The 27,469-nt window shown below is 42.2% G+C and overlaps 1 protein-coding gene across 5 annotated transcripts; it reads right to left on the bottom strand.

Moving 5' to 3' along the window:
* Positions 1-383: 383 nt before the first annotated feature.
* Positions 384-27,469, bottom strand: ASTE1 (asteroid homolog 1). Of its 5 annotated transcripts, XM_029214072.1 has the most exons (7): positions 27,201-27,465; positions 26,233-26,404; positions 25,928-26,088; positions 24,766-25,835; positions 5,301-5,511; positions 3,349-3,538; positions 384-859 (listed from the first exon to the last, which is right to left on the bottom strand). In XM_029214072.1, exons 3-7 carry the CDS (start codon positions 25,971-25,973, stop codon positions 535-537), a joined length of 1,842 nt encoding a protein of 613 aa, XP_029069905.1. In that variant the 5' UTR covers positions 25,974-26,088; positions 26,233-26,404; positions 27,201-27,465; the 3' UTR covers positions 384-534. The 5 variants fall into 5 exon arrangements, with proteins under 5 accessions (XP_029069905.1, XP_029069902.1, XP_029069903.1 ...); XM_029214069.1 differs by having other exon boundaries at positions 24,766-26,088; positions 27,201-27,466; XM_029214070.1 differs by lacking the exon at positions 27,201-27,465 and adding an exon at positions 27,016-27,070 and having other exon boundaries at positions 24,766-26,088.

The following is a 27,469-nucleotide window of genomic DNA, read 5'->3' as shown; positions in this document are numbered from 1 at the left end:
AAAAGAAATTAAAAATAAGTAAAATAAAAACTGGAGCACATCTAAAATGCTCATCAGCCCTGCCATGGGCTCTTTGACAAAGTACTTAAAGGTCTCCTTTTCTGTCTGGCTTCCTCACGTCTATCTTCTGGGGCCCAGACCTTTCATAATAAAGGATGAAGAGGAGATAGTTGTAAAAAAGTTGTGTTAAATGATGATAACCCAGCTTCAGCTTATAGGAAGTAACTGATGTAGGACTTCTGTTCTTTCTGAAAACATAGCTTGGCTGAGTTGCCACAATTTGAAGGTTATAGACTATTATTAACTTACTAAAGTGGAACATGGCAAGTGCAAACATGTTTTCTTTCACGTGTTGAAAAAATACAAAAGTTTACTTAAACCACGTATTTATTAAAAGCAGAATACAAAGTACTTTGGAATTCAAAATACTGCAGTGTTTATCCTTTAACAGATTTAATTCTAAAAAAAAGTCAGTCATTTCAAGGGAGGTAATACAAATTTTCGGTAAGAATCCCAACCTGGTTGCAACTGAGTTTATTCGAGCTCTGCGGCCTCCATGTGCTCCTCCAAGGTCCCCACCGTCAACAGCTCAAACCGATTGCCTCCCTCATGCCAACTCCTAGCGTTCAAGGTGGTCCCCACTCTGTTCTCTGACCAGGGGGTACCTCGTTTCTTTTGCCTTCTTTTTTTTGATTTACCCTTTGGTAGGACTAGTTCAGCAGGGGCACATGACCTAGCGGCACTGAACATATGCTCATAGAGTTGCTGGGCCTCAGGACACACGTGCAGGAGGCTCTCCACTGAGGCTGACGTCAGCAGTTGTCGGCAGAGCCCGTGCACCAGGCTCCCGCTGTACAGTCTGCTCAGGGGAGAGAAGAGGGTGTCATTACAGCAGAGGTTCCTGCACTGAGACAACTCACTAATGTGGCTTCAACAGACCCATCAAACACTGTGAGCGCTGCTTCTATAAAATCATTATTAAAGTTACTCAAGAATAATCTGTTTCTTGAAAGAAGGAACTGAATTGTTACAGAGATTACTTCTTGGCTAATGATACTTAGAACTTTTTATCAACAAACTAAATGATGGATGCTTGCTGGTTCTCCAACTAGCCCAAAGTTGAGCAGGCCTCTTAACACTTCAAAGACAAGGAGTTAAAAATGCCTCTGATAGGACAAACAGGCAGTCTGTTGAAATATGAGAACATTTAATTGTATCATTTGCGAGGTCATTCGTTCACTTGGATTAAAAACCAACTCCACAAATATAAGCTGGAATGAACTGGAAGCCACAGATTTAACATATTAACTTACTGCCAGGGTTGACTGACTGGTACCTTAGCAACTGATGGAGAACCATCATTTACTCAGTGTAAAATCATCATTTAAAGAGCCTTGGTGATGCTGAGATGCAGGAACAACTCTCCTGCTGAAATCATTATTGAGGAAACTGTTTCCGCTGTCTTGTTTTATAGGGATCCGTGGTCACTAGAGAGGATCCAGTCAAGGATGAACAAAATTAGTAAAGGAAAGGAATAAGGAATCCATAGGTCAAACGTCAATCAATCTTATTTGGTAGAGAGGTCTAGGGTGTGGGAATGTAATAGGGGCCGGGCATGCTCAGTGGGCCGGGCCGGCAGGTTTGCGTGGCCACCCCAGGTTGCAGCACCGGTGCAGCACCGGTTCAGCCCGCGGACGCCACGCCGCCCTGTGGCTGCGGCTCGTTCCTGGGAACTTGCGTGTGGAGGCGGCTCCCAAGGAGCCGGCGGGGGGCCTCGGGGCAGCTGAGGCCCTCGTGCTGCTGAGTGTCCAGCTGGCAGGCCCGGCGGGCCGACGTGTGTGTGTGGGGGGGGGGGGGGGGCGCCACGCTCAGTACAGGGGGCGGGGTGGGCACGCAGCCCTTAGCCAGGACTGGCAGCCGGGACAGCGGTCCCCCTCCAGCAGCAGTCAGCTCGCAGCCATGCTGGGACAGCGAATGTGGTGAGAGGCGGATCACAGCCTTCTCCCTGGCTCCTAGGCCCGCTGGCCTTGGGGCCGGTGGGTGAGCTGGGGGAACTGGGGTCCAGTTTGAGGGCCGGCGGGGTCCTGGGCGCCTGGCTCCCTCAGTGATGCTGGCTGGGCAAGGTCTCGGGGGCCAGGCCCTGAGGGCACCGCCAGCTGAGATCTGCCTCTCCCGTTTGGCCTGGGCACTGGCAGGAGGACCCAGACTGGGTGCCAGACAAACGAACGCTCCGGGGCAGGGTAACCAGCCCCCGCAGGGACCCCTCCTCTTAGCCAGGGCCCAGACCTAGGAGGGCGAAAGTCGGTCCTTGGGACTTTGAACAGGTAAAATGAAGGGTAATGATGTCACTTCGCTTCTGGGATTTGTTAAGTGTTAAAAGCCACAAAGAGGCATGGAGACAGAATTAAATGCCTCCCTTTCCCTTTCTCTTTAGAACAGAGGATAACATTTGTTTTGTTAGAGGTTTATAGGAACATGGTGACCTGACCTCAAGAACAAAGGATCTGACACCAGGAAGTCTGCAACAACTAACCATGTGCCTCCTTCACCTTTCCTATAAAAGGGCTTTGCTGAAAGCTCTCAGGGAGTTGGGGTTTTTAAGGCATGAGCCACCCATCTCCTTCCAGGGCCCTGCAATAAACCTTTCTCTGCTCCAAACTCCAATGTTTTGGTACTGTTTGGCCTCACTGTGCGTCAGACACACAGACTTGAGTTCAGTAACATTAACAACACTATGCACTGCTAGGAAGCTTTCAACTTGAAATATTTCAAGTCAAACCAGCATATATGATAGGTCTCCGTATAGCACTCATTAATTCAACAAGTATTTGAGTATTTAATGCTAGGCACTGGGGCTACAACAGTAAACAAAACAGGCAAGTCCCAGCACACACCCAGAGCTTATCTTCAAGTGGAGAGACAAAGCACATATGTAATCTCAACTCCATTTTCTAACCATCTCCCTTTTATCTTCCTCACTCACTCCCTTGAATAATATTTCAGTAGGATGATCAGAAAAAGCCTTTATAACTTGATATTTGAATAAAGATCTGAAAGAAATGAGGGAAAGAGCTATCCTCTACCAACAACTGCCTCTTATTTTTATTTTAATGAACCGATTTTTTTAAATTTGGAAAACTTTAAAAAATCATGGAAACTTTCTTTGGAAATATGGAAGTAATTTAATATTTTAAAAATTTAATATTACAGCTCTTCAGCTCTAACAGTGATCCAAGACCAGTTATATACTAAGTTTGATTGTTTTAAAAAAAACTTCTTTGCGTTAAATGAAAACTGAAGTATTTACTTCTACATGCAGCCACCTGCACTAGTTTCCTGGGTGCTTACCGAGTTAGGTCTGGCTCTGGGAGAGGCGTGGACAGCAGCTGGTTGAGATACAGCCCCATCTGCAGGCAGCACTGCCACTGACAGAAGACATGAGCTGTGTCTAAGTCCAGCCTCAGGCCCGGTTGTGCCTTCACTCTCTGCAGCTCTTCATACAGCATCTCAGCACCACCGCCCTGCAGAGCTTCCTCATCTAGATAAAGACACGACCCAAGGGCAGTATTTCCAAAAACACTGTATCACCTTGTAATTTTATCCATATATAAAACTTCAAATTCCATAAAGAAAAAAGTGAATAACCAAAATGCTTTTCTTTTTTAGCTCTTTTCTATTTTCATGTCAATGTAAAAGCCTTTCAATGTATAAACTGAAATATTTATACTGAGATGCCCTTTTAATGACAACCTAACTTTATTCAACCCCAAATTCTTTATCTTTTTCCTTAAAATAGTATCTCTTCCTCTAATCTACTACCTGACTTTAAACACGTCTGCATCTGAACTCTCCAAACCCTAAATGTGTCTCTATGAAAAATCCCCTTCTCTTTACTGTTCTATTTCACTACATTTCCTTAAAGAAACAGCCATGTGTTCAAAACATGCTTTAACTTCTGTTTTATGGGAAGAGAATAAGAGTATGACTCATAGAGAATGGGGCAAATCAGCCACTTCCTCAGTGGTGGAGGACAAGCAGCAGCCACCCCAGGAAACCTGCCTGTTCCAGGCTCCACGTGCAGCCTGCCTTCCGGACCAACCTGGAAGGAAGGAAAAGGAGGCCCACCTTTTACCAATGAGCGAGCAGCAAGGCACTGAGCCTGCCTGGGTGTGGGGTCCACATTCCTAAAAGAAAAGAAACAGACCCTTGACATGCCCCTTCTGTTGGACTCAGGTAAAAACTTAATAGACTGGTGCTCTGAGAATTTTCTTAAACTATATTTATGTTCAATGAGAGGAAACACCCTAAACTTGTGTCCTAACCAGCAGTGGGCCAGAACTTAACTTGCTGTGCAACAGTCCCTTCTGACAGCTGCTCTCCCACTTTGGGGTGTCCTGGAGTCTGTGCTGGCTCATCCTTTCATGAACTTATTTTAAACAGTAAATGCCAGAGTAGTGCTGTCCAGAACTTTCTGCAGTGATGGGAATGTTCTACATCTGTGCTGTCCAGTACAGCAGCCTCTAGCCACCTGTGGCTGCTGGGCACTTAGAATGTGGCAAGTGCATTGAGAAGCTGAATTTTAAATTTTAAATAGCCATCTGTGGCTAGTAGCTATCATGTTAGTACTGTTCTAGAGTGTGACAACTATTATACATGTTTGGATAAAGCATTGATAATTTTGTAAAGAGAATAATCCCATTACAGGATTGAAGTGCTCCAATGCATCATTTATTTCACCTGATGTTTAAATAAAGATGAAACTGCCTCAAAGTGTATTTCTCTAATAGAAAGAGAAGTTACCAGTTCTACCATCACAACTCATATACTAATTGAAACTTACAGTGGGGAAAAAAGAAAGTAAAAAAATAAACGACACAAAACAGCACAAGCATGAATGTTTACAGTAATTGTAGGTATTCTTAAGTTTCACCAATGGGCAATTTTACTTAAGTCTCCAGGGGAGATGCTGCTGCTGCACTGAAGAGAAGGACAGGGAACACGGAGCACAAAATGTACATCACGGTCACGCTTTACAGACTGAGCGTCAGGTGCCAGAGGACAGGTGGGTGAGGCAGCATCAGCGCATCTTCACTGCTGTGCCCTTGAGGTCAAGCCCTCCAGCACTGACCTGGTACACGGAGCACTCAGAAAGATCTACAAGGAATGAGTGACATTTTGGTGCCCCACTGCTAAGTTCTGATGGAAGTAAATAACCCGAGAATTTTTGTTTGTTTGTTTAAACGTTTGATTACATGCAAGTAACATGCAAAAACATACTCTTGGGACTTCCAGATACCTACCAGGGCTGTTGATCATGGCATGCAAGGGTCCCATCAGCATCCCCAGCAGTAAGGCCTGCAGATGATGCAGCTTTGCCTTGGCCTCCGTGTGCTGCACCCAGTAGCAGCTGACGGCGATGGGCAACTTCAACGCAGCAGGGATTGGGTCCAGGATGCTCTGTTTCACTTTCAGCGTTTCTAACAGAAGTATCTGGCGTCTAGCCAAGGAGAGCTGAAAATATACACCAAACATTCTGTAAGTTACTTTGGAGAATGTCTTTCTTCTTCATTCTCTAGGTCAGTTTCTTATCTTCCTATGGAAAAAAATCAGCCACACTCAAAATTAGAACCTTCATAAGGGGCGTAATAAATGTGGTGACTGGCTGGACGTGCTGTCTCTTCCCCACTGCACAGCCCTTGCTCACGTCAGTCCATCCCCCATGCAGGCTGTTGGGCATCTGCAGTGTGCATGTCACCTGGGAAGCTTGTTAAAACAATCCTCAGGCCCCACCCCTTAAACTGATTCAGTAAATGAGGGGAGCCCAGGAAGCTGCATTTTAACTCTTCTGCTTTAAGAAACAAAGACCTATACTCAACCCTACCCTCACCTGCCAGTGACTGTTCAAGCCCCCGTCCTCTGTGACACCATCACCAATCACCTCTGGAAGGCAGACTTTAACCACATGCACCCTCTGCAGCATCCCATGCAGCCTTCTGCTTGTCTGGGTCCTGCCTCATGTACCAACCCAGCTGAATGTCTTATTGTCTGTTTTCTCCCACATGGGGATTGTCCCAAGGTGGCCGCTTCTAGTGGCAGGTATATTCCAGCAAATAGGAATATTTAAGGGCTGTCTGCATTGTCCTTGTAATAACATACCACACCAACTTTCACTCCAGGCTTCAAATAAAAGTAAACAGCTATGAGGGCTTCGGGCTTCTGGTTGACATAATTTTGCCTTAATGAATCTTTTTTCCTTCTCTTTTTTTGTTGATTTTTATTCCATTTTTAAAAAAAACTGAAGTATAGTTGATTTACTATGAATCTTAAGATTTAAGAACCGTAAGGGACCTTGCAGGTCACACACTTCTACAGGTAAGGAAATTAGGACTATTAAAAGAGCATCTCTGGGCGACTTCACAATCAAACTCTAAGAGGAAAAAAAATAGTTTGTATTACTGGTGTCTGCACACACCCAGAAAAGATTTCCTTCTTAATTTTCTGGAAGGATGTGACAGTCTGGCACATTTCTTGGCACCTAACACCTAGTCAGTAAGTAAGTGTGTTGACAGCTGAATAACAGAGATGTTAACTTGAAGTAAAACACGCTGTAACTGACAAAATAGGTTCATCATCAATGTATGACAACTTTAATATAATGATTTATAGGTACTGGTTTTAATAATTTGATACTGTGATAAAAATTTAAAAATTAGAAATATGCAAAGTGGTTTACAGTACAGTCAATCACCCCTATGGGAAGTAGCATTAACTACTTAAATTTAAATATATTCCTCATAATCTAAACTGATAGAAAGACCTATCATGCAAAGCTAAGAAAATACATGAATTCTTTTCTGACATATGATGCTTAAATTATTGAATTCTCTAGCCAAGTTACAACTTCTATGAACCAAGCAGAGTCTGGGCTTTGACTTCAGAGAGGTTCTGCCCTCACTAACTCTGCAGCCTTGAGCGAGTTTCTGAGCTTTTCTACAGTCAGGTCTGATCATCTGTAAAATGGGCACTAGAATGAGTTACACAGATGTTTCATGGAACCCACTAGTCCTTGTTCCCTTCCCCAAGGGGGACTACTCTGCTCACAGCGCTTAAATCTAGTTAGGGTTCATCCCATGTGACAAGTCTGCAGAAGAAGCTGCCTCAGAGGCAGAGGCACCCGGAGAGAGGCTGGGCTTGGCACTGACTTACTCCCCAAGAATGATCCCTTCCATCTCTCCTTACGGTTAGCCTCTCACAAGTTAACTTGAATGGTGCTCTGTCCACTGCAAGTGACACAGCCAAAATGGAAACTCTACCCTACCTGGTTACTGTGGGAAATAAATGAGAGATTGTATACATTTTCTATTAAAAGAGCTGGCACAGAGCAGATGAAGTATTACTGTCACATCACGTTAAGCATACAAAATGAAGATATTATCACAAAGTCTCCGTACTTGTACCTGCACACCTTTGGAATAATATTTGCACCTGATTCCCTTTAGAAATATCATGGGCTAATTAGAGCTAACAACATTGAGCTAAAATGCAGAACTGAGGGTGCCAAGGGAAAGCCAAATGATGTCACCGCACAGACACTGAACTAAAATCTCACCCCACTTTGAATACAAGTACGTGATGAGAACACTTGTCCTCTCCACTGAGCCAGGAGTATAATCCACCTGCTGTACTCATTGACTCAATTGGATTTTCATGTGGGGGAAAAGTGTCCTGACCCCTATGTCACACCACACACACAAACAAATCAATTCTAGATAGATTTCAGATCTAAGTGTAAAAGGCAAAAATATTTTTCATGACCTTGGAGCAGGCAATAATTTCTTAAGTAGGTCACAAAAGTGACAGGCATAAATAAAATTTTAGATTAGAGTGTATTAAGAACTTTTGTTCAGCAAAACATACATGACTGAAAAGACAACCCACAGTATGCTCCCACAATGTTATCTGACAAAGGACCTGTGTATAGAAATAAACCCACGAAAATGGGCAAAAGGCTTTGAATAGAAACTTAACAGAATATGCAAATGGCCAGTGAACACATGCAAAGGTGTTCAAATAAGTCATCAGAGAAATGCAAACTAACACCCACCAAATTGGCTAAAATGATGGCAACCATAAGAACAGCTAAAATTAGGTGGAGTAACTGCTGGGTGGGTGACTCACAGACTGGAGAACTCTTATACCACAGAAGTCCACCCACTGGAGTGAAGGTTCTGAGCCCCATGTCAGGCTTCCCAACCTGGGGGTCCGGCAACGGGAGAAGGAATTCCTAGAGAATCAGACTTTGAAGGCTAGCGGGATTTGATTGCAGGACTTTGACAGGACTGGGGGAAACAGAGACTCTACTCTTGGAGGGCACACACAAAGTAGTGTGCACATTGGGACCTAGGGGAAGGAGCAGTGACCCCACAGGAGACTAAATCAGACCTACCTGCTAGTGTTGGATGGTCTCCTGCAGAGGTGGGGGTGGCTGTGTCTCACCGTGAGGACAAGGACACTGGCAGCAGAAGTTCTGGGAAGTACTCCTTGGCGTGAGCCCTCCCAGAGTCTGTCATCAGCCCCACCAAAGCGCCTGGGTAGGCTCCAGTGTTGGGTAGGCTCCAGTGTTGGGTCACCTCCAGCCAAACAACCAACAGGGAGGGAACCCAGCCCCACCCATCAGCAGACAAGCAGATTAAAGTTTTACTGAGCTCTTCCCACCTGAGCAACAGCCAAGCTCTACTCACCACCAGTCCCTCCCATCAGGAAACTTGCACAAGCCTCATAGATAGCCTAATCCACCAGAGGGCAGACAGCAGAAGCAAGAACTACAATCCTGCAGCCTGTGGAACAAAAACCACATTCACAGAAAGATAGACAAGATGAAAAGGCAGAGGGCTATGTACCAGATGAAGGAACAAGATAAAACCCCAGAAAAACAACTAAATGAAGTGGAGATAGGCAACCTTTCAGAAAAAGAATTCAGAATAATGATAGTGAAGATGATCCAGGACCTCGGAAAAAGAATGGAGGCAAAGATCGAGAAGATGCAAGAAATGTTTAACAAAGACCTAGAAGAATTAAAGAACAAACAAACAGAGATGAACAATACAATAAGTGAAATGAAAAACACCCTAGAAGGAATCAATAACAGAATAACTGAGGCAGAAGAACAGATAAGTGACCTAGAAGACAGAATGGTGGAATTCACTGCTGCAGAACAGAATAAAGAAAGAAGAATGAAAAGAAATGAAGACAGCCCAAGAGACTTCTGGGACAACATTAAACGCAACAACATTCATATTATAGGGGTCCCAGAGGAGGAGAGAGAGAGAAAGGACCTGAGAAAATATTTGAAGAGATTATACTAGAAAACTTCCCTAACATGGGAAAGGAAATAGCCACCCAAGTCCAGGAAGTGCAGAGAGTCCCATACAGGATAAACCCAAGAAGAAACAAGCCAAGACACATAGTAATCAAATTGGCAAAAATTAAAGACAAAGAAAAATTACTGAAAGCAGCAAGGGAAAAATAACATACAAGGGAACTTCCATAAGGTTAACAGCTGATTTATTGGCAGAAACTCTACAAGCCAGAAGGGAGTGGTATGATACACTTAAAGTGATGAAAGGGAAGAACCTACAACCAAGATTACTTTACCCGGCAAGGATCTCATTCAGATTTGATGGAGAAATCAAAAGCTTTACAAACAAGCAAAAGCTAAGAGAAATCAGCACCATCAAACCAGCTCTACAACAAATGATAAAGGAACTTCTCTCAGTGGGAAACACAAGAGAAGAAAAGGACCTACAAAAACAAACCCAAAACAATTAAGAAAATGGTAATAGGAACATACATATCAATAATTACCTTCAACGTGAATGGATTAAATGCTCCAACCAAAAGACACAGGCTCGTTGAATGGATACAAAAGCAAGACCCATATATATGCTGTCTACGAGAGACCCACTTCAGACCTAGGGACACATACAGACTGAAAGTGAGGGGATGGAAAAAGATAATCCATGCCAATGGAAATCAAAAGAAAGCTTGAGGAGCAATACTCATATCAGATAAAATAGACTTTAAAATAAAGAATGTTACAAAAGACAAGGAAGGACACTACATAATGATCAAGGGATCAATCCAAGAAGAAAATACAACAATTATAAATATATACACACCCAACACAGGAGCACCTCAATACATAAGGCAACTGCTAACAGCTATAAAACAGGAAATAGACAGTAACACAATAACAGTGGGGGACTTTAACACCTCTCTTACACCAATGGCCAGATCATCCAAACAGAAAATTAATAAGGAAACACAAACTTTAAATGATGCAATAGACCAGATAGATTTAATTGCTATTTATAGGACATTCCATCCAAAAACAGCAGATTACACTGTCTTCTCAAGTGCACATGGAACATTCTCCAGGATAGATCACATCTTGGGTCACAAATCAAGCCTCAGTAAATTTAAGAAAATTGAAATCATATCAAGCATCTTTTCTGACCACAAGGGTATGAGATTAGAAATCAATTACTGGGAAAAAAACGTAAAAAACACAAACACATGGAGGCTAAACAATAACCAACTAAATAACCAAGAGATCACTGAAGAAATCAAAGAGGAAATCAAAATGTACCTAGAGAAAACTGACAATGAAAACACGACGATCCAAAACCTATAGGATATGGCAAAAGCAGTTCTAAGAGGGAAGTTTATAGCTATACAAGCCTACCTCAAGAAACAAAAAATCTCAAATAGACAATCTAACCTTACACCTAAAGGAACTAGAGAAAGAAGAACAAACAAAACACAAAGTTAGCAGAAGCAAAGAAATCATAAAGATCAGGGCAGAAATAAATGAAACAGAAACAAAGAAAACAATAGCAAAGATCAATAAAACTAAAAGCTGGTTCTTTGAGAAGATAAATAAAATTGATAAACCATTAACCAGACTCATCAAGAGGGAGATGACTCAAATCAATAAAATTAGAAAAGAAAAAGGAGAAGTTACAACAGACATGACAGAACTACAAAGCATCCTAAGAGACTACTAAAAGCAACTCTATGCCAATAAAATGGACAACCTGGAAGAAATGGACAAATTTTTAGGAAGGTATAACCTTCCAAGACTGAACCAGAAAGAAACAGAAAATATGAATAGACCAATCACAAGTAATGAAATTGAAACTGTGATTAAAGATCTTCCAACAAACAGAAGGCCAGGACCAGATGGCTTCACAGGTGAATTCTATCAAACATTTAGAGAAGAGATAACACCCATCCTTCTCAAACTCTTCCAAAAATTTGCAGAGGAAGGAACACTCCCAAACTCATTCTATGAGGCCACCATCACGCTGACACCAAAACCAGACAAAGATACTACAAAAAAAGAAAATTACAGACCAATATCACTGATGAATACAGATTCAAAAATCCTCAAGAAAATACTAGGAAACAGAAACCAACAACACATTAAAAGGATCATACACCATAATCAAGTGGGATTTATCCCAGGGATGCAAGGATTCTTCAATATATGCTAATCAATCAATGTGATACACCATATTAACAAACTGAAGAAGAAAAACCATATGATCATCTCAGTAGATGCAGAAAAATCATTCAACAAAATTCAACACCCATTTATGATAAAAACTCTCCAGAGAGTGGGCATAGAGGGAACCTACCTCAACATAATAAAGGCCATATATGACAAACCCACAGCAAACATCTCAATGGTGAAAACCTGAAAGCATTTCGTCTAAGATCAGGAACAAGACAAGGATGTCCACTCTCACCACTATTATTCAACATAGTTTTGGAAGTCCTAGCCACGGAAGTAAGAGAAGAAAAAGAAATAAAAGGAATATAAATTGGAAAAGAAGAAGTAAAACTGTCACTGTTTGCAGATGACATGATACTATACATAGAGAATCCTAAAGATGCCACCAAAAAACTACTAGAGCTAATCAATGAATTTGGTAAAGTTGCAGGACACAAAATTAATGCACAGACATCTCTTGCATTCCTATACACTAATGATGAAAAATCTGAGAGAGAAATTAAGGAAACACTCCCATTTACGACTGCAACAAAAAGAATAAAATACCTAAGAATAAACCTACCTAGGGAAACAAAAGACCTGTATGCAGAAAACTATAAGACACTGATGAAAGAAATTAAAGATGATACAAACAGATGGAGAGATATACCATGTTCTTAGATTGGAAGAATCAATATTGTGAAAATGACTCTACTACCCAAAGCAATCTACAGATTCAATGCAATTCCTATCAAATTACCAACGGCATTTTTTACAGAACTAGAACAAAAAATCTTAAAAGTTGTATGGAGACATAAAAGACCCTGAATAGTCAAAGCAGTCTTGAGGGAAAAAAAAGGAGCTGGAGGAATCAGACTCCCTGACATCAGACTATACTACAAAGCTACAGTTATCAAGACAATATGGTACTGAAACAGAAACAGAAATACAGATCAATGGAACAGGATAGAAAGCCCAGAGATAAACCCATGCACCTATGGTCAACTAATCTATGACAAACGAGGCAAGGATATACAATGGAGAGAAGACAGTCTCTTCAATAAGTGGTGCTGGGAAAACTGGAAAGTTACATGTAAAAGAATGAAATTAGAACTCTTCTAACACCATACACAAAAATAAACTCAAAATGGATTAGAGACCTAAATGTAAGACCGAACATTATAAAACTCTCAGAGGAAAACATAGGAAGAACACCCTTTGACACAAATCACAGCAAGATCTTTTTTGATCCACCTCCTAGAGTAATGGAAATAAAAACAAAAATAAACAAATGGGACCTAATGAAACTTAAAAGTTTTTGCACAGCAAAGGAAACCATAAACAAGATGAAAAGACAACACTCACCTCAGAATGGAAGAAAATATTTGCAAACGAATCAACGGACAAAGGGTTAATCTACAAAATGTATAAACAGCTCATGCAGCTCAATATTAAAAAAACAAACAACCCAATCCAAAAATGGGCAGAAGACCTAAATAGACATTTCTCCAAAGAAGACATACAGATGGCCAAGAAGCACATGAAAAGCTGCTCAACATCACTAAGTATTAGAGAAATGCAAATCAAAACTACAATGAGGAGGGACTTCCGGGAAGATGGTGGAAGAGTAAGACGTGGAGATCACCTTCCTCCCCACAGATACACCAGAAATACATCTACACATGGAACAACTCCTACACAACACCTACTGAACGCTGGCAGAAGACCTCAGACCTCCCAAAAGGCAAGAAACCCCCCCCCACGTACCTGGGTAGGGCAAAAGAAAAACGAATAAACAGAGACAAAAGGATAGGGATGGGACCTGCACCAGTGGGAGAGAGCTGTGAAGGAGGAAAGGTTTCCACACACTAGGAAGCCCCTTCGCGGGCGGAGACTGCAGGTGGCGGAGGGGGAAGCTTTGGAGCCGCGGAGGAGAGAGCAGCAACAGGGGTGCGGAGGGCAAAGCGGGGAGATTCCCGCACAGAGGATCGGTGCCGACTGGCACTCACCAGCCCGAGAGGCTTGTCTGCTCCCCCGCCGGAGCGGGCGGGACTGGGAGCTGAGGCTCAGGATTTGGTCGGCAGGGAGAGAACTGGGGTTGGCGGCGTGAACACAGCCTGCAGGGGGTTAGTGCGCCACAACTGGCTGGGAGGGAGTCCGGGGAAAAGTCTGGACCTGCTGAAGAGGCAAGAGACTTTTTCTTCCCTCTTTGTTTCCTGGTGCGCAAGGAGAGGGGATTAAGAACGCTGCTTAAAGGAGATCCAGAGACGGGCGCGAGCCACGGCTAAAAGCGTGGACACCAGAGACAGACAGACATGAGACGTTAGGGCTGCTGCTGCCGCCACCAAGAAGCCAGTGTGCAAGCACAGGTCACTATCCACACCCACCTTCCGGGGAGCCTGTGCAGCCCGCCACTGCCAGAGTCCTGTGATCCAGGGACAACTCCTGCAGGAGAACGCACGGCGCGTCTCAGGCTGGTACAACGTCATGCCAGCCTCTGCCGCCGCAGGCTCGCCCTGCACTCTGTGACCCTCCCTACACCCGGCCTGAGTGAGCCAGAGCCCCCGAATCAGCGGCCCCTTTAACCCCGTCCTGTCTGAGCAAAGAACAGACGCCCTCCAGGGACCTACACACAAAGGCGGGGCCAAATCCAAAGCTGAGCCCCTGGGAGCTGTGAGAACAAAGAAGAGAAAGGGAAGTCTCTCCCAGCAGCCTCAGAAGCAGCAGATTAAAGCTCCACAATCAACTTGATGTACCCTGCATCTGTGGAATACATGAATAGACAACGAATCATCCCAAATTAAGGAGGTGGACTTTGAGAGCAAGATCTATTATTTTTTCCCCTTCTCTTTTTGTGAGTGTTTATGTGTATGCTTCTGTGTGAGATATTGTCTGTATAGCTTTGCTTCCACCATTACTCCGAGGGTTCTATCCATCCGTTGTTTTTGTTTTTTTTTAACTTTTTTCTTAATAATTACTTTTTAATTTAATCACTTTATTTTACTTTATCTTCATTCTTTCTTTCCTTCCTTCCCTCCTTTAGACAACAAATCATCCCAAATTGAGGAGGTGGACTTTGAGAGCAAGATTTATGATTTTTTCCCCTTTTCCTCTTTTTGTGAGTGTGTATGTGTATGCTTCTGTGTGAGATTTTGTCTGTATAGCTTTTCTTCCACCATTTGTTCCATCCGTTTTTTTGTTTTTTCTTTCCTCTTAATAATTATTTTTTTATTTTAATAACTTTATTATATCTTATCTTACTTTATTTTACTTTATCTTCTTTCTTTTTTTCCCTTCCTTCCCTCCTTCCTCCCTCCCTCCCTTTCTTTCTTCTTCTTCTTCCTCCTCCCCCTCCTCTCCCCCCCCCTTCTCCTTCTTCTTCTTCTACTACTAATTCTTTCATTCTACCTTTTCTCCCTTTTCTTCTGAGCCGTGTGGATGAAAGCCTCTTGGTGCTGCAGCCAGGAGTTAGTGCTGGGCCTCTGAGGTGGGAGAGCCAAGTTCAGGACACTGGTCCACAAGAGACCTCCCAAATGCACATAATATCAAATGGCGAAAATTTCCCAGAGATCTCCATCTCAACACCAGCACCCAGCTTCACTCAACGACCAGCAAGCTACAGTGCTGGACATCCTATGCCAAACAACTAGCAAGACAAGAACACAACCACACCCATTGGCAGAGAAGCTTCCCAAAATCATAATAAGTCGACGCCCCAAAACACACCACCAGACGTGGACCTGCCAACCAGAAAGACAAGATCCAGCCTCATCCACCAGAACACCGGCACTAGTCCCCTCCACCTGGAAGGCTACACAACCCACTGAACCAACCTTAGCCACTGGGGACAGACACCAAAAACAACAGGAACGACGAACCTGCAGCCTGCAAAAAGGAGACCCCAAACACAGTAAGATAAGCAAAATGAGAAGACAGAAAAACAAACTGCAGATGAAGGAGCAAGATAAAAACCCACCAGACCTAACAAATGAAGAGGAAATAGGCAGTCTACCTGAAAAAGAAGTCAGAATAATGATAGTAAAGATCATCCAAAATCTTGGAAATAGAATAGACAAAATGCAAGAAACATTTAACAAGGACCTAGTAAAGATGAAACAAACACAATGAACAAAACAATAAATGAAATGAAAAATACTCTAGATGGGATCAATAGCAGAATTACTGAAACAGAAGAACGGATAAGTGACCTGGAAGATGAAACAGTGGAAATAACTACTGCAGAGCAGAATAAAGAAAAAAGAATGAAAAGAACTGAGGACAGTCTCAGAGACCCCTGGGACAACATTAAACGCACCAAGATTCGAATTATACGGGTTCCAGAAGAAGAAGAGAAAAAGAAAGGGACTGAGAAAATATTTGAAGAGATTATAGTTGAAATCTTCCCTAATATGGGAAAGGAAATAGTTAATCAAGTCCAGGAAGCACAGAGTCCCATACAGGATAAATGCAAGGAAAAATATGCCAAGAAACATATTAATCAAACTGTCAAAAATTAAATACAAAGAAAACATTAAAAGCAGCAAGGGAAAAACAACAAATAACACACAAGGGAATCCCCATAAGGTTAACAGCTGATCTTTCAGCAGAAACTCTGCAAGCCAGAAGGGAGTGGCAGGACATATTGAAAGTGATGAAGGAGAGAAACCTGCAACCAAGATTACTCTACCCAGCAAGGATCTCATTCAGATTTGATGGAGAAATTAAAACCTTTACAGACAAGCAAAAGCTGAGAGTTCAGCACCACCAAACCAGCTCTACAACAACTGCTAAAGGAACTTCTCTAGGCAAGAAGCACAAGAGAAGGAAAAGACCTACAATAACGAACACAAAACAAGTAAGAAAATGGGAATAGGAACATACATATTGATAATTACCTTAAATGTAAATGGACTAAGCGCTCCCACCAAAAGACACAGATTGGCTGAATGGATACAAAAACAAGACCCATATATTTGCTGTCTACAAGAGACCCACTTCAGACCTAGAGACACATACAGACTGAAAGTAAGGGGATGAAAAAGATATTTCATGCAAATGGAAACCAAAAGAAAGCTGGAGTAGCAATTCTCATATCAGAAAAAATAGACTTTAAAATAAAGAGTATTAGAAGGGACAGAGAAGGACACTACATAATGATCAAGGGATCAATCCAAGAAGAAAATAAAACAACTGTAAATATTTATGCACTCAACATAGGAGCACCTCAATACATAAGGCAAATACTAACAGCCATAAAAGGGGAAATCGACAGTAACACATTCATAGTAGGGGACTTTAACACCCCACTTTCACCAATGGACAGATCATCCAAAATGAAAATAAATAAGGAAACCCAAGCTTTAAATGATATATTAAACAAGATGGACTTAATTGATATATATAGGACATTCCATGCAAAAACAGCAGAATACACATTTTTCTCTAGTGTTCATGGAACATTCTCCAGGATAGATCATATCTTGGGTCACAAATCAAGCCTTGGTAAATTTAAGAAAATTGAAATTGTATCAAGTATCTTTTCAGACCACAACGCTATGAGACTAGATATCAATTACAGGAAAAGATCTGTAAAAAATACCAACACATGGAGACTAAACAATACACTACTTAATAACGAAGTGATCTCTGAAGAAATCAAAGAGAAAATAAAAAAATACCTAGAAACAAATGACAATGGAGACACGACGACCCAAAATCTATGGGATGCAGCAAAAGCAGTTCTAAGAGGGAAGTTTATAGCAATACAATCCTACCTTAAGAAACAGGAAACATCTCCAATAAACAACCTAACCTTGCACCTAAAGCAATAAGAGAAAGAAGAACAAAAAAACCCCAAAGTTAGCAGAAGGAAAGAAATCATAAAAATCAGATCAGAAATAAATGAAAAAGAAATGAAGGAAACAATAGCAAAGATCAATAAAACTAAAAGCTGGTTCTTTGAGAAGATAAACAAAATTGATAAACCATTAGTCAGACTCATCAAGAAAAAAAGGGAGAAGACTCAAATCAATAGAATTAGAAATGAAAAAGGAGAACAACTGACACTGCAGAAATACAAAAGATCATGAGACATTACTACAAGCAACTCTATGCCAATAAAATGGACAACCTGGAAGGAACAGACAAATTCTTAGAAATGCACAACCTGACAAGAATGTATCAGGAAGAAATAGAAAATATGAACAGACCAATCACAAGCCCTGAAATTGAAACTGTGATTAAAAATCTTCCAACAAACAAAAGCCCAGGACCAGATGGCTTCACAGGCGAATTCTATCAAACATTTAGAGAAGAGCTAACACCTATCCTTCTCAAACTCTTCCAAAATACAGCAGAGGGAAGAACACTCCCAAACTCATTCTATGAGGCCACCATCACCCTGATACCAAAACCAGACAAAGATGTCACAAAGAAAAAAAACTACAGGCCAATATCACTGATGAGCATAGATGCAAAAATCCTCAACAAAATACTAGCAAACAGAATCCAACAGCACATTAAAAGGATCATACACCATGATCAAGTGGGGTTTATTCCAGGAATGCAAGGATTCTTCAATATATGCAAATCAATGAACGTGATACACCATATTAACAAATTGAAGGAGAAAAACTATATGATCATCTCAACAGATGCAGAGAAAGCTTTTGACAAAATTCAACACCCATTTATGATAAAAACCCTGCAGAAAGTAGGCATAGAGGGAACTTTCCTCAACATAATAAAGGCCATATATCACAAACCCACAGCCAACATCGTCCTCAATGGTGAAAAACTGAAAGCATTTCCACTAAGATCAGGAACAAGACAAGGTTGCCCACTCTCACCACTCTTATTCAACATAGTTTTGGAAGTTTTAGCCACAGCAATCAGAGAAGAAAAGGAAATAAAAGGAGTCCAAATCAGAAAAGAAGAAGTAAAGCTGTCACTATTTGCAGATGACATGATACTATACATAGAGAATCCTAAAGATGCTACCAGAAAACTACTAGAGCTAATCAATGAATTTGGTAAAGTAGCAGGATACAAAATTAATGCACAGAAATCTCTGGCATTCCTAAACACTAATGATGAAAAATCTGAAAGTGAAATCAAGAAAACACTCCCATTTACCACTGCAACAAAAAGAATAAAATATCTAGGAATAAACCTACCTAAGGAGACAAAAGACTTGTAGCAGAAAATTATAAGACACTGATGAAAGAAATTAAAGATGATACAAATAGATGGAGAGGTATACCATGTTCTTGGATTGGAAGAATCAACATTGTGAAAATGACTCTACTACCCAAAGCAATCTACAGATTCAGTGCAATCCCTATCAAACTACCACTGGCATTTTTCACAGAACTAGAACAAAAAATTTCACAATTTGTATGGAAACACAAAAGACCCTGAATAGCCAAAGCAATCTTGAGAACAAAAAACGGAGCTGGAGGAATCAGGCTTCCTGACTTCAGACTATACTACAAAGCTACAGTAATCAAGACAGTACGGTACTGGCACAAAAACAGAAATATAGATCAATGGAACAGGATAGAAAGCCCAGAGATAAACCCACATACATATGGTCACCTTATCTGTGATAAAGGAGGCAGGAATGTACAGTGGAGAAAGGACAACCTCTTCAATAAGTGGTGCTGGGAAAACTGGACAGCTACATGGAAAAGTGAGATTAGATCACTCCCTAACACCATACACAAAAATAAGCTCAAAATGAATTAAAGAACTAAATGTAAAGCCAGAAACTATCAAACTCTTAGAGGAAAACATAGGCAGGACACTCTATGGCATAAATCACAGCAAGGTCCTTTTTGACCTACCTCCTAGAGAAATGGAAATAAAAACAAAAAGAAACAAATGGGACCCAATGAAACGTCAAAGCTTTTGCACAGCAAAGGAAACCATAAACAAGACCAAAAGACAGCCCTCAGAATGGGAGAAAATATCTGCAAATGAAGCAACTGACAAAGGATTAATCTCCAAAATTTGTAAGCAGCACATGCAGCTTAATAACAAAAAAACAAAAGGCCTAAATAGACATTTCTCCAAAGAAGATATACAGACTGCCAACAAACACATGAAAGAATGCTCAACATCACTAATCATTAGAGAAATGCAAATCAAAACTACAATGAGATATCATCTCACACCAGTCAGAATGGCCATCAAAAAATCTAAAAACAATAAATGCTGGAGCGGGTGTGGAGAAAAGGGAACCCTTTTGCACCGTTGGTGGGAATGTAAACTGATACAGCCACTGTGGAGAACAGTATGGAGGTTCCTTAAGAAACTACAAATAGAACTACCATATGACCCAGCAATCCCACTACTGGGCATATACCCTGAGAAAACCATAATTCAAAAAGAGTCATGTACCAAAATGTTCATTGCAGCTCTATTTACAATAGCTCGGAGATGGAAACAACCTAAGTGTCCATCATCGGATGAATGGATAAAGAACATGTAGCACATATATACAGTGGAATATTACTCAGCCATAAAAAGAAATGAAATTGAGCTATTTGTAGTGAGGTTGATGGACCTAGAGTCTGTCATACAGAGTGAAGTAAGTCAGAAAGAGAGAGACAAATACTGTATGCTAACACATATATATGGAATTTAAGGGAAAAAAATGTCATGAAGAACCTAGGGGTAAAACAGGAATAAAGACACAGAGCTACTAGAGAATGGACTTGAGGATATGGGGAGGCGGAATGGTAAGCTGTGACAAAGCGAGAGAGAGGCATGGATGTATGTACACTACCAAACGTATGGTAGATAGCTAGTGGGAAGCAGCTGCATAGCACAGGGAGATCAGCTCGGTGCTTTGTGACCGCCTGGAGGGGTGGGATAGGGAGGGTGGGAGGGAGGGAGACGCAAGCGGGAAGAGATATGGGAACATACGTATATATAGAACTGATTCATTTTGTTGTGAAGCAGAAACTAACACACCATTGTAAAGCAATTATACTCCAATAAAGATGTTAAAAAAAAGCAAAAACGAAAAAAACAAAAAACTACAATGAGGTATCACCTCACACCAGTTAGAATGGGCATCACCAGAAAATCTACAAACAACAAATGCTGGAGAGGGTGTGGAGAAAAGGGAACTCGGTTGCACTGTTGGTGGGATGTAAATTGATACTGTCACTATGGAGAACAGTATGGAGGTTCCTTAAAAAAGTAAAAATAGAATTACCATATGACCCAGGAATCCCACTACTGCGCATATATCCAGAGAAAACCATAATTCAAAAAGACACATGCACCCCAATGTTCACTTTAGCACTATTTACAATAGCCAGGTCATGGAAGCAACCTAAATGCCCATCAACAGATGAATGGATAAAGAAGATGTGGTATATATATACTATGGAATATTACTCAGCCATAAAACCAAACGAAATTGGGTCATCTGTAGAGATGTGGATGAATCTAGAGACTGTCATACAGAGTGAAGTAAGTCAGAAAGAGAAAAACAAATATCGTATATTAACGCATATATGTGGAACCTAGGAAAATGGTACAGATGAACTGGTTTGCAGGGCAGAAATTGAGACACAGATGTAGAGAACGTATGGACACCAAGTGGGGAAAGTGGTCGGGGGGTGGTGGTGGTGGTGTTATGTATTGGGCAATTGGGATTGACATATATACACTAATATGTATAAAATGGATAACTAATAAGAACCTGCCGTATAAAAAAATAAATAAAATAAAATTCAAAAAAAGAATAAAGCTAACAAAAATCTGTTTAAATAATAAAAAAAAATAACAGCTAAAATTTTTTAAAAGGATAGAAGATTCCAAGTAAGGGCAAGGGTATAAAGTAAGAAGAACTCTCATAAACTGCTAGTTGGAATATTTATTGGTAAAAACCACTGTGCACTTGGCAATGTGTCTTCTAAGCTGAACATGTGTGTCTTATGTCCCAGCAACTCCACTCCTAGTTATATGTGCAACAGAAATGTGACCGTATTTTTACTAAATGCTGTGCACTCGGATGTTCACAGCACTATTCATAATAGCCCAAAGTGCAAACTGCACAAATGCCCATCAGCTATAAAATCAACAATCAATTGTGGTACAGTCCCACAAGGTAAAAATACACAACAATGAGAAATGAAAGATCTACAACTATGCACAGTGATATGAATGAATCTCATTAACACCATGTTGAATAAAAGAAGCCAGACGATTTATAAAGTGTAAAAACAAAGTATTCAAGGTTGTTAGAGATCAGAACAGTGAGTACAAGGGGTAAGGGAGGGAGTGACTGTAACCACACTGGGGAAAGCAGGGGTGCTGATAATGAATCTTCATCTGGGTGCCCTTTACATGGAACTGCTGAGCTGGTTCGAACGCATCAAGGTGTAAATTATCTGTGCACACACTGAGGGAAGGATGAAGGGCAGAGAGGCAAAGGAAATGTTTAGGGCTGATGGATACATTCATTATCTTAACTGTAGAATGGATTCATGGATGTAAATGTACGTCAAAACTCATCAGAGTATGCACATTAAAGACACTTCTCAATAAAGCCATAAAAAAAGTAAAAAAAAAAAAGCCCTCCAACATAGCACCATTTATGTTGTGAGGAGAAATGTAATTTCAGCAAAACCTCCTTCAGAATGTTGCTGTTGGAGGGTGGAGGCAATAAGAAGTGCCCACCAAACTGAGAAGGCATCCTGAGACTGAAAAACGAGGCAGGCGGCTCCATGTAGTCATTGGATCAGTTTATCAGCGGGTAACGTAGTCAGGGTGGGATCGGGATCTGGTGGACAACGATTAATCGGAAGCATGTGCAACTGCGCTGCGCACGGCTGCGGGGCCACTGGGACAATTTATAGTTAACCTTTGGTGGGGGGGTGTTTGGAAACAGGGCGTGCATTCCTAAGTCAAGATTCATGAATGGGTAGCTAGCCGGTCTCAGGGGCTCAGTGAGTACGTCAGAAAAGGTTTTCATTGTTTGGGGACTAACAGAGCATAGAGGCCACCTGGTCCTAATGATTATTAAACAGTCTCTATTAACCACAAAGCCCTTGATGCAGAGGAGTGACTGATGGCACAGTACAGTCCTGGGTAGGGTCAGTGAAAGGATAGGAAGAGCTGTAAGGGCTCGGGACAGCGTCAGTTGTGCTAACAGCCACACCGTTGCTAATTTCAATTTTTCTGGTGTGGGTAAAGTTTTAATAAATTCCTTGTTTGGAATTTGACCTATGCTCAACTCTCCAGTTCTTTAAACCTGGAAACATGATAAAGTAAAGTCATGCTACTTAGCATAAGAATGCCTCTTGTAAAACTGTATCTAGACTTACACAATAAATGAACTGTACAAACCAGATGGGGATGCCCTATCTTGGGGCTTCCCTGAGTGCAGTGACTTGTAATCAGGCATGTCCCTTGCAGGGACCTCAGAAGCTATGTCTATGGAATTGTTACAAGAAAGATTAGATCCCGTGGGGAAGGAGGCCAGTGGGACTTTTTCCTTCTTTAACTGAGATATAATTTCCATGTCATAAAATTCACCCTTTTAAAGTAGTTTTAGTTTCTTTATAAGCCTGTGCAACCATCTCTAATTCCAGAACATTTCATCACCCCAGAAAGAAACCCTGTTCCTAATAGCAGTCATTCCCCATTGCCAAGGAGGCTCCTGGACCCAATGATGTGAATCTTGTTCCTCCTGCCTGAGCTGTCACCAATGGGGAGGCTAAAAGGGCTAGTTCCTAGTCACCTGTGTGGGCATTCTGGGCTACATAACTCTTGGCTGGGGTCGCTGTCCTGTCAACTGTAAGATGTTTAGCAACATACATGGCTTCTCCTGACTATATGCCAGTAGCAACAACAGCCACCCCTCCCCAAGTATTGCCAATCAAAAGTGTCTCCAGACACTGCCAAGTGCCTCCTGGGTGGCAAAATCACCCCCAGGAGAATCAGTGCTGTAGACTGTTGGGAGGACTCCCGCTCCTGATTCAAAGCTTCACGGATGCTGTTATGCGGCCCTATATCCCGGAGCAGACTGGCACCCTGAGTAGCCTGAGAGAGTCTCCTGAGTCTGAATATTGAGTTGGATCCAAAACCCCCCCGGGACTTCCCTGGTGGCGCAGTGGTTAAGAATCTGCCTGCCAATGCAGGGGACACAGGTTCAATCCCTGGTCCGGGAAGATCCCACATGACACAGAGCAACTAAGCCCGTGCGCCACAACTACTGAGCCCGCGTGCCACAACTACTGAGTGGGCGCAGCACAACTACTGAAGCCCGCGTGCCTAAAGCCCATGCTGTGCAACAAGAGAAGCCACTGCAATGAGAAGCCCATGCACTGCAGTGAAGAGTAGCCCCCGCTCGCTGCAACTAGAGAAAGCCTGTGTGCAGCAACAAAGATGCAACGTAGCCAAAAATAAATAAATTTAAAAACAAAAACAAAAAAACCCCAATAACCATTGCAATTGGAATTGAGTTTATCTGCATTTAATTTGTAAATTTAATTGTGTTTCCATAAGCAGCTTCACATCTATTTGTAATTTTTAATATATTTATGTAATATTATTAAAAAAACTAAGTAAACACTGGGATCCATGAGAATTTCTTTTACCTTGAAAAGGGGGTTGGTCTGTTACTCAGGTTTAATCAACACTGAGTTAGGCTAAGAGTCAAGTTTTCAGTATCAAACTAAGCAAATCAACATGATGCCATAAATCTCAAGTCTAAAAAAGAGTCCCCATCAATAAAAATGAAAAATTAGTCCTAAGCATCAGTATTAATCCTGTTAATTGCAATCCAATGCAGTCTGAGATGTTAGTTGTGCCTTTGATCAAGGCCTAAAGGCAAGCTTTCTTTTTTCTGTAGCTCAGAATTTTTTCCCCTTTCCTTTATTTTTAGTCACTAACCCCATTCTACTGATAGCTAGTTAACAACAAGAGTAGTAGTAATAACCGCAAAGATTAACACATGCTACTGAAGTACAGTGGAAATGGCAGATTTGGAGCTAGAAGATGTAGGTTTGAGTCGTAGCACGTATAATTCCCTGGCTAAGGATTTAGCTGAGTCTTAGTTTTCTCAGCTATGAAATAGGGGCAATATAGCAACCAACCTCAGTTTGTTATGTTAAGAGAGATAATACACATGAAAGCACTTTGTAACCTGTAAAATGCTTTACAGAAATTGCAGTGGTATTACAAATACTTACCTCAGTCAATTTGCTTAAGTCAGAATGATCCTTGGGCAGTTCTACTGCACCAACAATTGATGTTTTGATATTTTTATTAATCCTTTCCACTTCGCTGAAAGCTGGCGGCTGAGGAGGCAGCGCATCCCAGGCCACATTTCCCGGATGTGGAGGAGTATTCACAAGGAGCCCATAGATGACTTGCCGGATGGGCAGAGAGATTCTGTGGGCGTTTGGTCGCTGCATGTTTTCCACCTGTGTGTGGAGAATGGTCCGTCTCAGCACCAGAGCATCGCTGATGAAAGGGGACAGCTGGCCTCTCGCCAAGGCCGCGAGCACCCAAGGCGGTAAACCCGGATTCCAGGTGTCTGGGCAGGCGTAAGCACCATGCTGGAAGAAGTCCTGCAGCCTCCCCTGGGACTGCAGGTACTCCCCCATGGAGCCACAGAGAAGCTTCTTCACGGTTCCTCGACTCTTTCTGGGGAGATGTTTCAGAACGTTGTCTAATGCTTCGGTAGGCTCAGCAAAACGAGACAACCAATTCAGAAGTCCCAGCACCCGGTGGTGTCTCCTCCCCTTAGAACTGGGAGTCCCAAGAGGAAGACATACTTTACTTAAGAACGTCTCCACGACGGGCAGATTAACGTGGTCATTTCCACACAGCACCGCGAAGAGAGGCAGCAGAACTTTGTTCATATTGCCAAAGTGACAGCAGAGTGCATCAAGGGAAAAGCACTTGGCAGGGATATAGCAGTCTCGTGTGCCCTTGATAGTGTTCATGTTTCTCCACTGAAAGCTATTCAATGGGCAAAACCCACTTTTCAGGTCAAAAATGCAAAAGTCACTATCAGACGATAACACGGGGCAATTCCAGTGATTAGCAAGGGTCATAATGTCCCGATCTGCTTCCGAAAAGCACTGGACAAAACGTACCCGCAGCTTGATCAGAACCTGTATGAATACTTCCCGGATGAGTAAGGGACACACATACCCACCTCCGCCAACAGAAAGGGAATGGGCCATCTGGATCTTCTCCCTAGCTCGATCCTTTAAAGTGTTAAGCTTTTTATCTGAAATGTCACATCCTCCATCTAAAACAACATATGGGCAGATTTTACAAGCAAAAAGTGATTCAAAGAATTTTTCTACAACATCTGTAAAAGAATCATAGTCCCCTCCATACCGGAGCTCCAAGTTTGAACTGAAGCAAAGCCGGTGGAAGAGGGCATAGCCGTCAATGATAATTTTTGTGTCTCGCAACTTCAAATCTGTGAAGAACTCATTAATATGATCTTCCACAAAACTCATTAGTCCTCGGATACCCATGACTGTCTGAAGAATTGCCTGTTTAAAACAAGAGAACACACTTTTAATTGATGTTGCTTATGGGGGACCAAGCTACTGTTTCTAGCACCATCAAATCAACAGCAAATGTTGTGAAGAGCTCTTTAAATAGAACACATTAGGTGTCAATATCTTAGTCCTTACCTAGATTCTCAGGCAATACCACCTAGCTGAGTGCTTTTTCATTCTCTCTCGCTTTCCCCATATGTTACAAGGCACAAACTCAATGGCTTCATGGAGTCTGCTCTTTGGACAGGGACGGAGGCTGCTGACGTACAGAACTTCTGCAGACTTTGATACTGAGACAGTCACCATCCTACAACACAGAATATTTGTTTTGTGGGGTCAGCGTAAAAGATCCTAAGCTATAAAAATGATAACCTCAATAACACAATTAATAGATCAGAAAGCATTAGGCTTCAGTTAACTAAAGTGTGTCGGGTCAATGATATGGATCCAGTTTTTCTATTTTGATTATCAGAGTCTGGGAATTTCTTTGAGGCCTTGGCTTATGGGCCCGTCTTAATTAGCACAGCTCCGAGTTTCAAGCCTGGAGGAACTTAACTCTCCAGTTTCACGCTAACCAGAGGCTCTTCTCATCTGTCTTGGCATATACGTCCCAGGAACTGAAGATATCCTTCCCCAACTGGCTAAGTCACAGGATAATTATTACTGGTTTCTCCTTTGGCCTCAGGCTCCAATATGGCTCAGCATGGCACAGTTACTGATCCTGTCTTTATTTAAAATCGTGAGGTTTTGTCAAGCATGTATTTTTTTTGCATTAGTTTTGATTTTTTTTAAAGATATTGTGTTAAAATTTATTTATCTTGATCACAGAGTTTTTGGGCTTCCCCTTGCATTTAGCGCCCAACTCACTTCACCCTAGGCTTGGCCCTGTCTCAGAACCTTACCCTGTAGAGTACCTACTTCTCTCAAGTCTGTCTTGTACAGCAAATGTGAGCAGAGACCGCGTCAACTCAGCCGAAGCTAGTTACAGAAGATGTTCAACAAATGCGCGCTAGACAGGAGGAAGGCGCGCAAAACGTTTGCTCCAAGTCCTGAAATACAGGCCTTCAAACCGCGCCCCCCGGGCCCGCAGCGGCAGCGCCCACCTGCTCCGTCCTCCCAGAAGACCAGCCTCTCCACCACAAGCCAGCAGGAGCCGGGGGAGACCAGGAGCTCCCGGCACGTGAGCCCGACCTCCCGAGCGGAGCCGGAAGTCTCCGCGTATGACGTCACGGGGAGCCCGATTCCAGGAAGCTAGCGGCGCCGACTTCGCGGAGAGGTGAGGTGCCCCCGGGCCTGGCGCGAGGTCGCCCAGGAAGGCTGGAAAGCACGCTCCGAATGGCTGCTCTTAGGTTAGGGCAGCGAGGCCTGCTGG

Source organism: Monodon monoceros, unplaced genomic scaffold (assembly GCF_005190385.1).
Source record: "Monodon monoceros isolate NGI ecotype Baffin Bay Population unplaced genomic scaffold, NGI_Narwhal_1 Super_Scaffold_11, whole genome shotgun sequence".
In the NCBI taxonomy this organism is placed as follows: Eukaryota; Metazoa; Chordata; class Mammalia; order Artiodactyla; family Monodontidae; genus Monodon; species Monodon monoceros.
Note: the sequence above shows the minus strand (reverse complement) of the source record. Positions and strands in the feature narration are given on the sequence as shown.